The sequence below is a fragment of the Brachypodium distachyon genome, chromosome 2 (genome assembly GCF_000005505.3).
Source record: "Brachypodium distachyon strain Bd21 chromosome 2, Brachypodium_distachyon_v3.0, whole genome shotgun sequence".
Classification (NCBI taxonomy): Eukaryota; Viridiplantae; Streptophyta; class Magnoliopsida; order Poales; family Poaceae; genus Brachypodium; species Brachypodium distachyon.
The window spans coordinates 48,379,193-48,392,085 of NC_016132.3; the positions used below are offsets into that span (position 1 = coordinate 48,379,193).

Sequence of the window (12,893 nt, forward strand, 5' to 3'; positions counted from 1 at the left end):
ATAACATTTCGGCTCTAATAGTACAGTATATATATCTTTACCAGGATGAACTGTACATGTTGGTAAGAAAAAGGAGATAGCTATGGAATCAAGTGACAAGGTTCATTGAACCAGTGCTATTTTTGGCAGATCACACCTGTACATGCGACCGTAAACATCTCGTCTGCAACACGCATCATTTCATTTCCCGGATGAGAGAAAAAACGCAGCTGTCTAAGATTAGGAGAAATTCACTCACCACTGGGCAAAAATATGGACATGGCCGATGGTGGGGGCCAAGGCCAACTCCGCACATCCATCCACCGTATTCGCGCGCTCCAAATAGCCATCATCGCCCTTCTCCTGACCAAATCCAATTGTTCCCCTTGATCCCGGCGCCGGAAGCTCCAAATTTAATAAGCCGTTGAGCGGCAATGGCGAGGACGGCGGCCTCCGACGACGACGACGATGGCCCGCCCACCTACACCATGGCCCGCGGGAACCGCCGTGACCCCCGGCTCAAGGACCTGGGCATCTCCTGCATGCTCAACACCGAGGTGGCCGCGCTCCTGGCCGTCATCCGCCGCCGCCCGGACCCGTACTCTTACCTGCCTCCGGCGGTGGCGGCCGCCGAGGAGGCCGTGTTCGCGGGGCTCATCCAGTCCCTCAAGAACCTCCGCGCGCTGCTCTTCCAGCCGCGGCACGGCGCGTGGCGCTGCTCCGACCCGTCCATGTACCTGACGCCGTTCCTGGACGTGGTGCAGAGCGAGGAGGTGCCCCCCGCGGCCACGGGCGTCGCGCTCTCCTCCGTGCTCAAGATCCTCCGGATCGACGTCTTCGACGAGTGCTCCCCGGGCGCACGCGACGCGATCCAGGCCATCCTGACCGCGGTCACAAACTGCCGCATCGAGCGCATCGCGGACTCGGGCGCCGAGGAGGCCGTGCTGCTCCGGGTGCTGCAGGTGCTGGCCGCCCTGCTCCGCGCCCGCGCCGCGCCGCTCCTCGCCGACAGCGCCGTGTGCACCGCCGTCAACACGTGCTTCCAGGTGGTGCAGCACGCCGCCAGCAGCAGGGGCAGCGAGCTCCTCCAGCGCACGGCGCGGCACTGCATGCACGAGATCCTGCAGGCCGTCTTCTCGCGCCTGCCGGACATCCGGGACGACGCGGCCGACGACGATGCGGCCGTCACCTCTGGGGCCGGCTTCGGCTCCCGGTGCATGGTTGATGTCTTCAACTTCCTCTGCTCGCTGCTGCTCAACGCGACCGACATGGTCATGACGCCCGAGGGCCACGGCGCGTTCACCTCAGAGGAGGACGTGCAGCTCTTCGCCCTCGTGCTCCTCAACTCGGCCGTCGAGCTCGGCGGCGAGGCCATCGGAAAGCATCCCAAGCTCTTGCGCCTCATCCAAGATGACCTCTTCTACCACTTGATCCACTTTGCCACGGAGTGCAGCCCGCTGGTGCTCTCCATGATCTGCAGCACAGTTCTCAACCTCTACAACTTCTTGCGCCGGTATGCACCACCTGACGGGTATCATTGGTTAATCAGTTCATCATCCTGCTTCTCCACCTGACGGGTATCATTGAATACTTGTTCCAGGTTCCTCAAGCTGCAGCTGGAAGCCTTCTTCATGTTCGTGATACTTCGAGTTGGGAGCGGCGCAAGCGGGCTGCAGCTGCAGGAGGTGGCGATCGAGGGGCTCATTAGCTTCTGCCGGCAGCCAACCTTTGTGATCGAGATGTACGTCAACTACGACTGCGACCCGCTGCTGCGCAATGTGTACGAAGAGGTCGGCAAGCTGCTGTGCAAGGCGGCGTACCCACTGTCGAACCCGATGACCACCGTTCAGCTCCAGGCGTTCGAGGGCCTGGTCAACATGATCACCACCATCGCTGACAACGTGGAGGTCGAGAAGGCCCCCGATCAGGCAGCGTACAACGTGGAAATCTCGGAGTACCGGTTGTTCTGGTTGGAGCGGTGGGAGACCGGCGAAGATCACGGCCACGAGACCTGGGTCGACTTCGTGCGAAAGCGCAAGCTCAAGAAGAAGAAGGTGGCCATCGCCGCCAACCACTACAACCGCGACGAGAAGAAGGGCGTCGAGTTCCTCAAGCTCTGCTACCTGGTGCCCACGCCGCCGGAGCCCAAGAGCATGGCCTACTTCCTGCGCTACTCGCCGGGCCTCGACAAGGTCAAGATCGGGGAGTACCTCGGTGACCCGGACGAGTTCAACCTCCAGGTGCTCAAGGAGTTCACCGAGACATTCGACTTCACCGGCTCCATACTCGACACCGCACTCCGCACATACCTGGAGACGTTCCGGCTGCCGGGGGAGTCGCAGAAGATACAGCGCGTCCTCGAGCACTTCTCGGAGCGGTTCTTCGACCAGCAAACGGCAGGGGTCTTCGCGACAAAGGACGCGGCGTTCATCCTCTGCTACTCCGTCATCATGCTCAACACCGACCTGCACAACCCTCAAGTCAAGAAGAAAATGTCAGAAGACGACTTCATCAGGAACAACCGCGCCATCAACTCCGGCAAGGACCTGCCCAGGGAGTACCTGTCCGAGCTCTTCCACTCCATCGCGTCCAACGCCATCACCATGTTCAGCCAGAGCGTCACCAGCATTGAGATGACCACTAGCCGTTGGGGGGACCTCGTCAACCGATCACGCAGCATCGAGCCGTTCACTCCTTGCGACTTCAAGCACAAGCTCAGTCGAGAGGTGTTCATTGCTGTCTCCGGGCCGGCTGTCTCGACGTTGGCTGCCATATTCGACTACACAGACGACGAGGAAACCCTGAACCAGTGCGTGGAGGGATTGATCTCCGTGGCACGCATTGCAAGGTACGGGCTGGACGACGTGCTCGATGAGCTCCTCTGCTGTCTCTGCAAGTTCACGACGCTGCTAAACCCCTACTCCACCACGGAGGAGACGCTCTTCACTTTCAGCAATGAGCTCAAGCCGAGGATGTCGACATTGGCCCTCTTCACCATCGCCAATCGGTTTGGCGAGTCGGTGCGCGGCGCATGGAAGAACATCGTCGACTGCCTGCTCAAGCTCAAGCGGCTCAAGCTGCTACCCCAGTCAGTGATCGAAGCGGACGGCAGTGTGTCCAGCAACTCGGATCGTTTAAGCCATCGCCCCAAGTCAGAGTTGGGAGTCATTTTCCCCTCGTCGCACCGTGGTGCCGGGACGAGCCGACATGTGTCTGGCATGATTGGTCGTTTCTCACAGTTCCTGTCTCTTGACAATACCACTGAGTCACTATTGTCTGTTGGCAGCGAGTTTGAAAACAACCTCAAGATTATCCAGCAATGCCGGATCGGAAGCATCTTCACGGACAGTGGGAAGCTGCCCGACGAGTCGCTGCAGAACCTTGGCCGGGCGCTCATCTTTGCAGCTGGAGGCAAGGGCCAGAAATTCAGCACCCCAATTGAGGAGGAGGAGACCGTGGGCTTCTGCTGGGATCTCATACTGCTTGTCTCCTCGGCGAACCTTCATCGCTTCTCGTCGCTCTGGCCGCATATGCACGACTGTTTCATGGCCGTGTCCCAGCTGCCTCTCTTCTCGCCGTGCCCTTTCGCCGAGAAGGCAATCGTGGCGCTCTTCAAGATTGCTGTGAAGCTACTCCCTGGACAGCCCAACCCTGACCGCGTGGCCGAGGAGCTCGTATGCAAGTCTATCAACCTGATGTGGAAGCTGGACAAGGAGATCCTCGACACATGCTGTGAGGGGATCTCGGAGTGCATTGTCAAGCTGATCATGGATCACGCCGGGAGTGTGCAGACGCCGATCGGGTGGAAGACACTGCTACATCTGCTCTCGGTCACTGGCCGCCACCCGGAGACCTTCGACCAGTCCGTCGCCGCGCTCATCAAGCTAATGAGCGACGGGGCACATATCAATCGGTTCAACTACGCCGCCTGCATCGAGGCCGCGTTTGGGTTCGCCGCCCTCAAGATCAGCCCCCTCGAGATTAGCACCAAGATCCTGGAGCTGATGGCGGACTCCGTGAAGTGGCTGATACAGTGGAACAAGTCCGGGTACTCTGATCCGGGGAGCACCAACAGCAGCAACAGCTCGTCGTGGGCAGAGGACGCGTCGCGCATGGGCAACCTGGCGACCAGCATGTTCATCAAGCTGGCGGAGGCGCTGCGCAAGACGAGCCTGGTGCGGCGGGAGGAGATACGCAACCAGGCCGTGGCAGACCTCAGCCGGGGGTTCGCGATCGCCGCCGCGGGGGACTTGGACTTGGGGCCGGCAGGCTGCCTGGCGTGCTTCAACCTCGTTATCTTTGCCATGGTGGACGACCTGCACGAGAAGACGCTGGAGTACTCCCGTCGAGAGGGCGCGGAGCGTGAGACGCGGAGTATGGAGGGCACGCTGGCCGCGGCGACCCAGCTGCTGGCCGACGTGTTCGTGCTGTTCCTGGGGACGCTGGCGCAGGGGCCGGGCTTCCGGACCTTCTGGCTCGGCGTGCTGCGGCGGATGGACACGTGCATCAAGTCCGACCTCGCGGCCGGCGGCGGTCTCGGCGTGATGCAGGAGCTGGTGCCGCGGATGCTCAAGAGGATGATCGTCGAGATGAAGGACAAGGAGGTGCTGGTGCAGAGAGACGGAGATGAGCTCTGGGAGATCACCCACATTCAGATCCAGTGGATCGCACCTGCTGTCAAGGAAGAGCTGTTCCCCGAGTAGTTAACAAGTTCAGTTCAGAATGGGTGAGATCAAACACAGAATAATTATGTCTGAAAGATCAGGGAAATTAGCGTCACACTTTCTAGGGCTGTATTACCTGTAAAGGTTGCCGTATATAGTTTTCCAGTTAAGTAATTTTCCTTTTGGTGGATCTTCTGCACCTACCCGATTTTTTGGTGCCATTACAATCAATGATTATGTGGGGATAGTTGCTTGGTAAGGCAGATTATCACTGAATTCGACAGGTTTTAAGAACTAGCACAGGGCACAGCACCGGTTCGTTGCCACGTTTACAACAGCTGTTCAAAGAGAATGTTATACTCCGTACCATAATTCGCTATCCCACACTACAAATAATCACTAGGCTCATATCTCAATGTTTCGTGTCTAATCAAATAGTAATGCGGTAGGGACAGGAGCAAAGATATAGGGCACATCAATTTCTAGAGATATGAGATAGTCGGCAAAACGGCAATGAATGTGTTATCTGGGCAACTGCAGCTGCAAACTAGCATTACTAATTACCTAAAGCTAATACTGGCCAAATCACATGGTACTGAATCTGTGTTCATATTCAGTTTTCATCCCTGATGGTCCCTAAGTGGGGGAAAATACAACATCATGTGACCACCACTATTTTGTTCAGCATCGTACAAGTACTACAAAGGAGAATTATACAACAATCTGCACTGGGTGTAGACAGATTGAGTTAAACTCAGAGGTCTGACAAACCTAATATCTAAAGTTACCATTGGTAATCAAGGCAACCAGCCCTTGCAGATCCAACTATCCACATGAAACCCAAATTATGTATCTGAAACACCTCACGAGTCCAGCTATCAGCACAAAATCCCCATTATGTTCCTGCATCACTGAAATTAGACAAGTCATCTTCCATGTTTCAAGCTCTGGACTGTTTAAATTCGACAAGATAGAAACCAACATTCAGGGATTAATGCGGATACAACAGATCAAACCACGCGTGCACAAAGGAAAAAAAATCACCAATCATTCATCATATATCGTGCATGTTAGGTGCTCAAACAGAAAACATAACTGAGTCACCAAACATCTCATATATTATATAGTATCTTTTGATTTAGTCAGCTCTTAATGTGTAGGTTAGTTAGATTGTTATGTTATCTTTTAAGAGTGGTGAGCAACGTTTGTTCATATTCCATTGCAAGCCTCATTGCCTCGATAAGTAGTGATATGCTTTAAAAAAAGTATACTATACATCCTAAATGTCAACACAAGTCTTTTTGTTTTGCTGTGAATCGTATACACTTGTAAAGGTTCGTGAATACAATTGAAAATAGGGTCTTGTTTATTAATAAGTTGTCAGTTTTTTTAAATCGCTGTCATATTTTTTAGGCCTTTCGATCAACATCCAATTATCTTAATCTTTAAGTCATTGCACAAATAACCTACAAAACAAAAATTACACTAACATTTCACCTAAGGTGCACACATTAAAACAATGCGATTTTAGGTGGCTGAGACTTTTCAGGCAACTAAAAATTAGCCAAACCAAAATGTTGAAAATATTTTCTTGTGTTCGTATCTAGCTTCAACTTTTCATACGTGTAGGGCCTAATTTTAAAATTGGCACAGGACCTACGATTTTTCAGGTACGGCCCTGCATGTTACAGATAATATTATGACACTAATGTGAGTTTCCAATACGGCAGGGATTTCCAAAGGGCAAAGACCTTGGTCAGCATCCAGAAGTTATGTAGTACTCCCTCCGTCCCATATTAAGTGACTCAAAATTGCCCAAATATGGATGTATCTATACCCAAAAAGTGTCTAGATACATGTAATATTTCGTCACTTAATATGGGACGGAGGGAGTAGTACCCCAACTTGAGACAGAGCAATGATGTATCAATGATACTCGGCAAAGGATAGGAAGCATAATGGACTACTTATATATAAATTAGAGACGGGTGTACAAATAATTACTACGTAAAAGGCAGGAACACAAATTGGCTAGTTGTACATATTTTAGAGTGGGCATGGATTAACTTAATTCTATAGAACTAACAGATATCATGGTCATTCCAGTCATATCAAGTATTCAAGTCAGAGATGAATTTGAACAATAGTTGGACATATAATGAAGGCATCAGAGCATAGCAAGCTAACGATGGAGCACCGTTGCAGCAGATCTCGTGGCACTATGTAAAAGTTACTCGTAAAGACACCTTCATGCAAATTTGTGTATCATGCCCTCATGTGTAACAAAAATTGTCTAGTTGTACTTGTGTTACAAAAGGTGCATAGTGAAGTAGCCATCCAATGTAGCAGCCCATATTGAAAGGTGGACTAAGAAAAACCTTCAAGTATGCATAATTTCCTGTCCAATCACTGGATAACAGGTATAGTTTAAATTTGTCACATACATAGTACCGCTCAGAAACATTTCTAATTTTTTGCCAACATGTTAAAAGATATCCTCAGTCTTTCCCATTACAGTCAGGGTTCCGGGTTTCCTTTGTGAAAAACCCCATTGAAGAGACCAAAATTCGGTGAAATTTCCTAATTTCAAAACGAATTTCGAGTCCCGAATTTGAAAATTTTGAATTATGAAACTTAGAAAAAATGTAAAGAAAAGTTGACTCAACCAGGAGGCGAACCTACAACCCCTTCCAGGAAGCTGCAGACATCCTTTACCACTAGAATAGAGCTATTGGTTTGGAAACTCCCAGTTCTTTTTGTTGTTATATACTTATATGTTCATAATTTGAATGACCGAAATACTTTGGTGGAGATGATTTTTATCAGGACCCAACGGAAAAAAGTAGTTCATGAATTACGGAACGAATTTCGTAACCATGACTACATTATGGAAACTTATAACTAGTTTGCAAAGAGCACCTATACCCGTCATGTAATTTTGAAGCAACACACATCTTAAGATACTGGGAAAGTTTCCAGTGCTGAGTACGCTATACTAAATAAGTATAGGCACATGACAGGTTGACAGCTCCCATGCTAGTGCTCCAATATGCCACATACGTTGTAATCTTTCTACAAACTGAAGAGATTTCATGAGTAGGGAAACCTTTTTGTCAAGGGATAGCACATATCCGGGTAGACATGAGAATTCAACAAGTACCATAGAGGCAAAACTGCACCTTAAAAATTATTTCTCAAACAAAATTTGCAACAAACCGTAAATTCAAGATCCTGAAAATTGAGGGCATTGTATCAAGGCTCAGCATGCTAAAATGGGTGTCTAGCTGATAGATACGAATCCAGCACAACTGGCACATATATTTTAGTTTCTCGAATGATGTGTTCAGTTCTCTATATGAAACTAAAGATAGGGACTCATCACAAGAAGTCATTCCATACACAAAAAGAAGGTTTGCTCCATAGTTCAACATAGGCATGAGAAACATAACATAATCTAAATACAATGCTTGGAACATGATTTGACTTACAGTTCATGATCAGACTTGCTGAACTTCAAGGACCTGGGCTACGGAGAAGCATCCACAGCTCCATTGTTATGCTTTTCACCACCATCGTCGTCTCCTAACCTCTTCTTAGCATTATCCCCCCCCTCCTCCTCCTCCTCAATACTTTCAATCTCCATTTCTGCCTTCTCCAATATCTCTCTCCACCTCACCTCAAGGTCCCTTTGCATATCCCTCCGCATTCGTTTCAACTGCGCCATGTGCTGCCTCTTGCTACTCTCCACCCTCTCGTAAACCTCCCCAAACCTCCGAATTGACTCCGTCAGCACTGCAAACTCCTCCCCCTTCAGTGCACCAGTCACATCACCCCCCAATTCCGCATCCGACCCTGCACCGCCACATCCGGCCAGCACAAACTCCCCGACATCCACACCCCACGAATAACGCGGCACTGGTTGTCTGTCGCGACGGCGCTTCACGATACGAGGTAGCAACGGTAGCGGCGTTGGGCACATGAGGGACAACATCTTGTCGAAGTAGACCCAATTGGAGGGCGAGGGGTGGTTGGAGCGGTGCGCAGCCAGGCGGGACCTCTCCTTCTCTTTCCTAAACATCTTCCTGAGGGTGTCGATGCGGTTGCGACACTGCGCCTCGGAGTAGTATCCAGCAGGGCGGGAGGCGGCGGCTGCTACGAGGTGGGAGACCTCGAGCCACTCGTCGGCGCTGAGGCTGCGGCGGCCGGCGCAGACGAAGCGTTCGCCCCAGGCGTCGAGGAGCGCGAAGGTGGAGTCCTCCGTCCACTCGGACGCGCTACGCGAGGCCGGGGCCGGAGCAGCGGCCGAGGGCGTAAGGCGCGGGGCGAACTCAAAGCCGAGCGCGTAGCGGTCGGTGCGGCGGCGCTTGGAGCGTGGCGAGGGGGAGGCGTCGGAGGAGGAGGGCGACGAAGAGAGGGAAGCGGCGGCGGGGTCGTCCATGTGTGGGTCTAGGGTTTGGGTTGGAGCGGTTCGGCGAGGTGGATTGGCCGGGGCAGTTGGAAGTCCGGCGAGGTTGGAATTTGGAGAGTACGTTCCTTTTCTTTTCTTTTTCTGACAACAAAGACTAGTTTGGATGGTGTCCAAACCTGGTCTATAGACCAAAATTTTGGTAATGACCGGTGTTGTACGGATGAAAACGAGTATTTTTGGTGAGCCAATGCTAACTAACGATATACTTCACCGACCCTAAATTGTTGTTGAAATATTATATGTATCTAAACGTTTTTTAAGAATATATATATTCATATTTGGATAATTTTGAGACAAGAATTTAAAATCGGAGGGAGTATTTTGTAAACTTTGGCAGCAAACAAAACTTAAAAAAATCGTCAAACCAAATTCAATGGCACATGCTATGTATTGAGCTCTGCTTTCTCCATGCAGTGCCTTTTGTCTATCTTTCTCTTTGTGATTTTATCACGGAGAAACAACCCAAATTCCCAATTCAGCCCACTAGCCAACACTCTCTACTCTATCTATCTACCCAAATAATAAAAGGACGAACGCTTCCTTCGTCATCGTCCGTCTCTTCGTTCGCTCGACTCACCCTCCCCCGAACAACATAAAAAACAGCCCGTCCTTCTTCCCATGTCCTCTTCCATGATCGCCCCTCCTCACCTCCCTGGTTTCCTCTCCAGCTTCCTGTTCCTCTCCGGCACGGAGAGGCTTGAACTCCTGGACTCCCCTCGACATCCCCTTGACGAGCAGCCGGACTCCTGAAACTAACCTCGACATCCTGTACCTCCCTTCGACCACCCCTCGACGAGCAGCCGAACTCGCGGTGGCCTCCTCCGCAACCATGCCGGCCCCTCTGGAGAGACCCAAATCAGCCGTCCCTCGCCACGATTTCATGCTGTAGGGAGGTCGAGAAGCACCGCCGCGCGCCAACTCATTGGCCACCTCGCGGGCTCCGGGTGCCCTCCATGCTGCGAGTGACCCATCGGTGGCCACGATCTCGTGCGGGAGAGCTGGCGCGCGTAGAGACGTACGCGCAGGAGAGGGGGGCAGCGCCGCGGCGGCCCGCGTCGGGGTTCGGGAATTTGGGGGCGTCGGCTTCCTTGGGGGCCTTAGGGCTTGCTGAGAGGGGGGCGCAGGGCCGCGGCATGCAGCGCGGGGAAGCTGGGGCGCAGGGCTTGCTCTTGGACGGCGGCCCGTGGCGTGCTGCAGCGGCGGCGGAACACAGGGAGCGAGGCGCGGCACGTGCGCCGGCAGAGAACGCAAATGCTGCACATATGCACTTCAAGTCTTCAACGTACGATTCCTGACCGATGATGGTCAATCTAGCGAGCTCTCTACCTCTAGCATATGCTATCAATGGCTACTATTCAACATCGTACAAAAATCGTAAGAAATAGATCGTACATATTGCAGCTTACGGAAGAGAAAGAGGAGAAACGACACTCAGTCCTGACTTCCAGAAGAAGAAGAAACATTGTTGAGTGGCTGACATGTGGGACCTTTAGTCCAATGTGATGAAAAAGAAACATATGGAACGAGTTATTGGAACCTACTGGAGAAGAGGCCAAATTTTTTTAAAAAAATTCTCTCACATGGTAGAGATGCTCTTACCCCACACGACCCCTGTCATTTCTAGGCCTCAGGCCTTGGAGAGCTAGAGTCTTAAGACACAGGAGAAAGGAGCTCGAATGACCGGTTCCCTCGCCTCTACCGCCCAAAATAGTTCATAGAGCGCAAATTTTATCAAGCCGCAACATGTGGAGGGAGCAGAGTGATGCGTTGATGGAGCGATGTGTCCTCATAGTTGTCCAAGTTGATGTTGTGTGTGGGTTTTCCCCATGCGCAGATAGGACTCAGTCAGTCGGTCTCGTGACACCACACCGAGCTGCCTCCTGGAGCACCAATTTCGATCAACGCCTCCGCGCGCTGCCCTATTCATCAGTGACATATACATTTTTTTCACATGATTTTGGAATTACAGAAATAAGAAAAGTAGAGGATTAAGGTCCAGCGGGGGCACTTGTGACCGATGCCAGTACTAAAATCCCACTCGATTTGCTAGCTTGGTGTACAACCCCTGTGTCAAGCCTTGCGTCGACGCACAATTAGACGCCTGGCGCCTCGGCCAAAAATTAACGCACGAGTAGTCATATAAGCGTCTGATGCTTGTTCTCTGCGTTGGAGAAAGGGACTCCTACGTTGACGTCATGTGAAGCGTCATCTCCTCGCCCCCGCCACGCGCCCATCTCCTCGCCCCCATCGCGCCGCCCATCTCCTCCTCCTGCCACTGCCACGGCAGACCCGTCCCTCAACTGCGTCGGTGTCGGCTTGGGCAGCAACGGTGGGTGTTGGAGGCGTGGGACTTGTGTGTGCGTGGGAAGAGAGGAACGACAGGAGGAAGAAGATGGGATGAGGAAAGAACTAACCCACTGATAGATGGGTCCCATTTGTCAGTGTAATAGCAAAACTAAACAGGGGCTGATATTTAGGGGCTACTGCTGAAGATTGAGTTGAAGTAGGGGCTGAAAAATATAGGGAGAAGCCCCTAAACAACAAGTAGGGGCCATGTTTTAGGGGCCACTGCTAAAGATGCTCTAAGTGTTTACTTAAGCGTCCAAGCACTGTACATGCCTAAGATGTCACGTAGACTCCAATTCTCAAGAATTTTAATGAGGTCTTTCCTAATGTGTAGAATTCTTAGGAATTAGATCAATTGTGACCAATCCTTAGGAATCCAACACCTCAATATCCAGAGTAAATTACACAAAACCACAGTTTTTGGGACAACCGTGTCGTTCAACCACAGTTAACGAAAAACCATCCACATAACCACACTTTTTGAGTCGTCTCAGTCAGCCCGAAAGGTGGTTTGACGGTTTTGCTTTATTCTTACAGGTGGGATCCACCTGTCGGACAACACATCGGGCCCGAAAACTTCCGACAGTGAGAAGGGGACGAGGGGGTTTAATTGCGGGCTAACGGGTCAGGTCGGGTTAGGGCCGACGTGGCGTGTAAGAAATCAAGCAAGAGCACCAAACCACCCAGTGTAACATACCAATTTTTGGAGTTTTCAGAAACTATTTCCTGAAAATGACTACTGAAAAATTTCATTAAATTAATCAAGCTTAACTGAATATTTCCTATAATCTTTCATGATAAATTGAACTAACACCAAGTAGAATATAAATTTGTTTACACTTACTCTCTTGGTTTGTTAATACTTTATATGAATTCTACATATTCAAATCTGTACATTTGAGTTTCCTGGAATTTCTGAAGTAGATTTGGTATTTATGTAATCTATTTGATTTGATTTGTAACAAGGAAAGCTTTTCTTTTTGTGTTTAGCTTTGGGCTGCAATCCCAGCCCATCTCTCTCCCCTCTCCTTCGCTGGACCATCTCTCCGTTGGCCCGCCCAACCTTGATCGAGCCTCCCACCTATAGGTGGCTATCGGGCCGGCCTGGCCCAACACAGGCCCAGCCCCAACTAAACGGGCCTAGCCCGGGCCCGGCACCCTCAAGCCCGACAATAAAGGGGCCGGGCCGGCACCAAATGGTCATCCCAAGGCCCAGGCGCGGCACCAAGCACAGTTGGGCCGGCCCGAGCCGAAAAGCTCGACGGGCCTGGAGAAGAGCCCCTGCAAACCAGTAGCCCAATAGCCTTTTTTTCTTATGCCAGCCGCAGAGAATGGTCGAAATGGATTTGCGTTGTACACTAATCAGAAAAGGCAGCGTGGCCTGGTGGTCTGCAAGTGGGGGGATTGAAGGGGAGGTCGTGAGTTCGAGTGCTAAG

General features: G+C 51.4%; 2 protein-coding genes across 3 annotated transcripts; one reads left to right on the forward strand and one right to left on the reverse strand.

The window, feature by feature from the left end:
• The first annotated feature begins 55 nt into the window (after window positions 1-55).
• Window positions 56-4,870, forward strand: LOC100825923 (ARF guanine-nucleotide exchange factor GNL2). The gene is made up of 2 exons (XM_003569644.3): window positions 56-1,492; window positions 1,580-4,870. The coding sequence occupies exons 1-2, from the start codon at window positions 414-416 to the stop codon at window positions 4,680-4,682; spliced, it is 4,182 nt and encodes a 1,393-aa protein (XP_003569692.1). The 5' UTR covers window positions 56-413; the 3' UTR covers window positions 4,683-4,870.
• A 271-nt stretch (window positions 4,871-5,141) lies between these two features.
• Window positions 5,142-9,203, reverse strand: LOC100826652 (trihelix transcription factor ASIL1). Of its 2 annotated transcripts, none has more exons than XM_014898240.2 (2): window positions 8,132-9,203; window positions 5,142-5,546 (listed from the first exon to the last, which is right to left on the reverse strand). In XM_014898240.2, exon 1 carries the CDS (start codon window positions 9,079-9,081, stop codon window positions 8,170-8,172), a length of 912 nt encoding a protein of 303 aa, XP_014753726.1. In that variant the 5' UTR covers window positions 9,082-9,203; the 3' UTR covers window positions 5,142-5,546; window positions 8,132-8,169. The 2 variants fall into 2 exon arrangements, with proteins under 2 accessions (XP_014753726.1, XP_014753725.1); XM_014898239.2 differs by having other exon boundaries at window positions 5,142-5,554; window positions 8,132-9,200.
• Window positions 9,204-12,893: the final 3,690 nt, after the last annotated feature.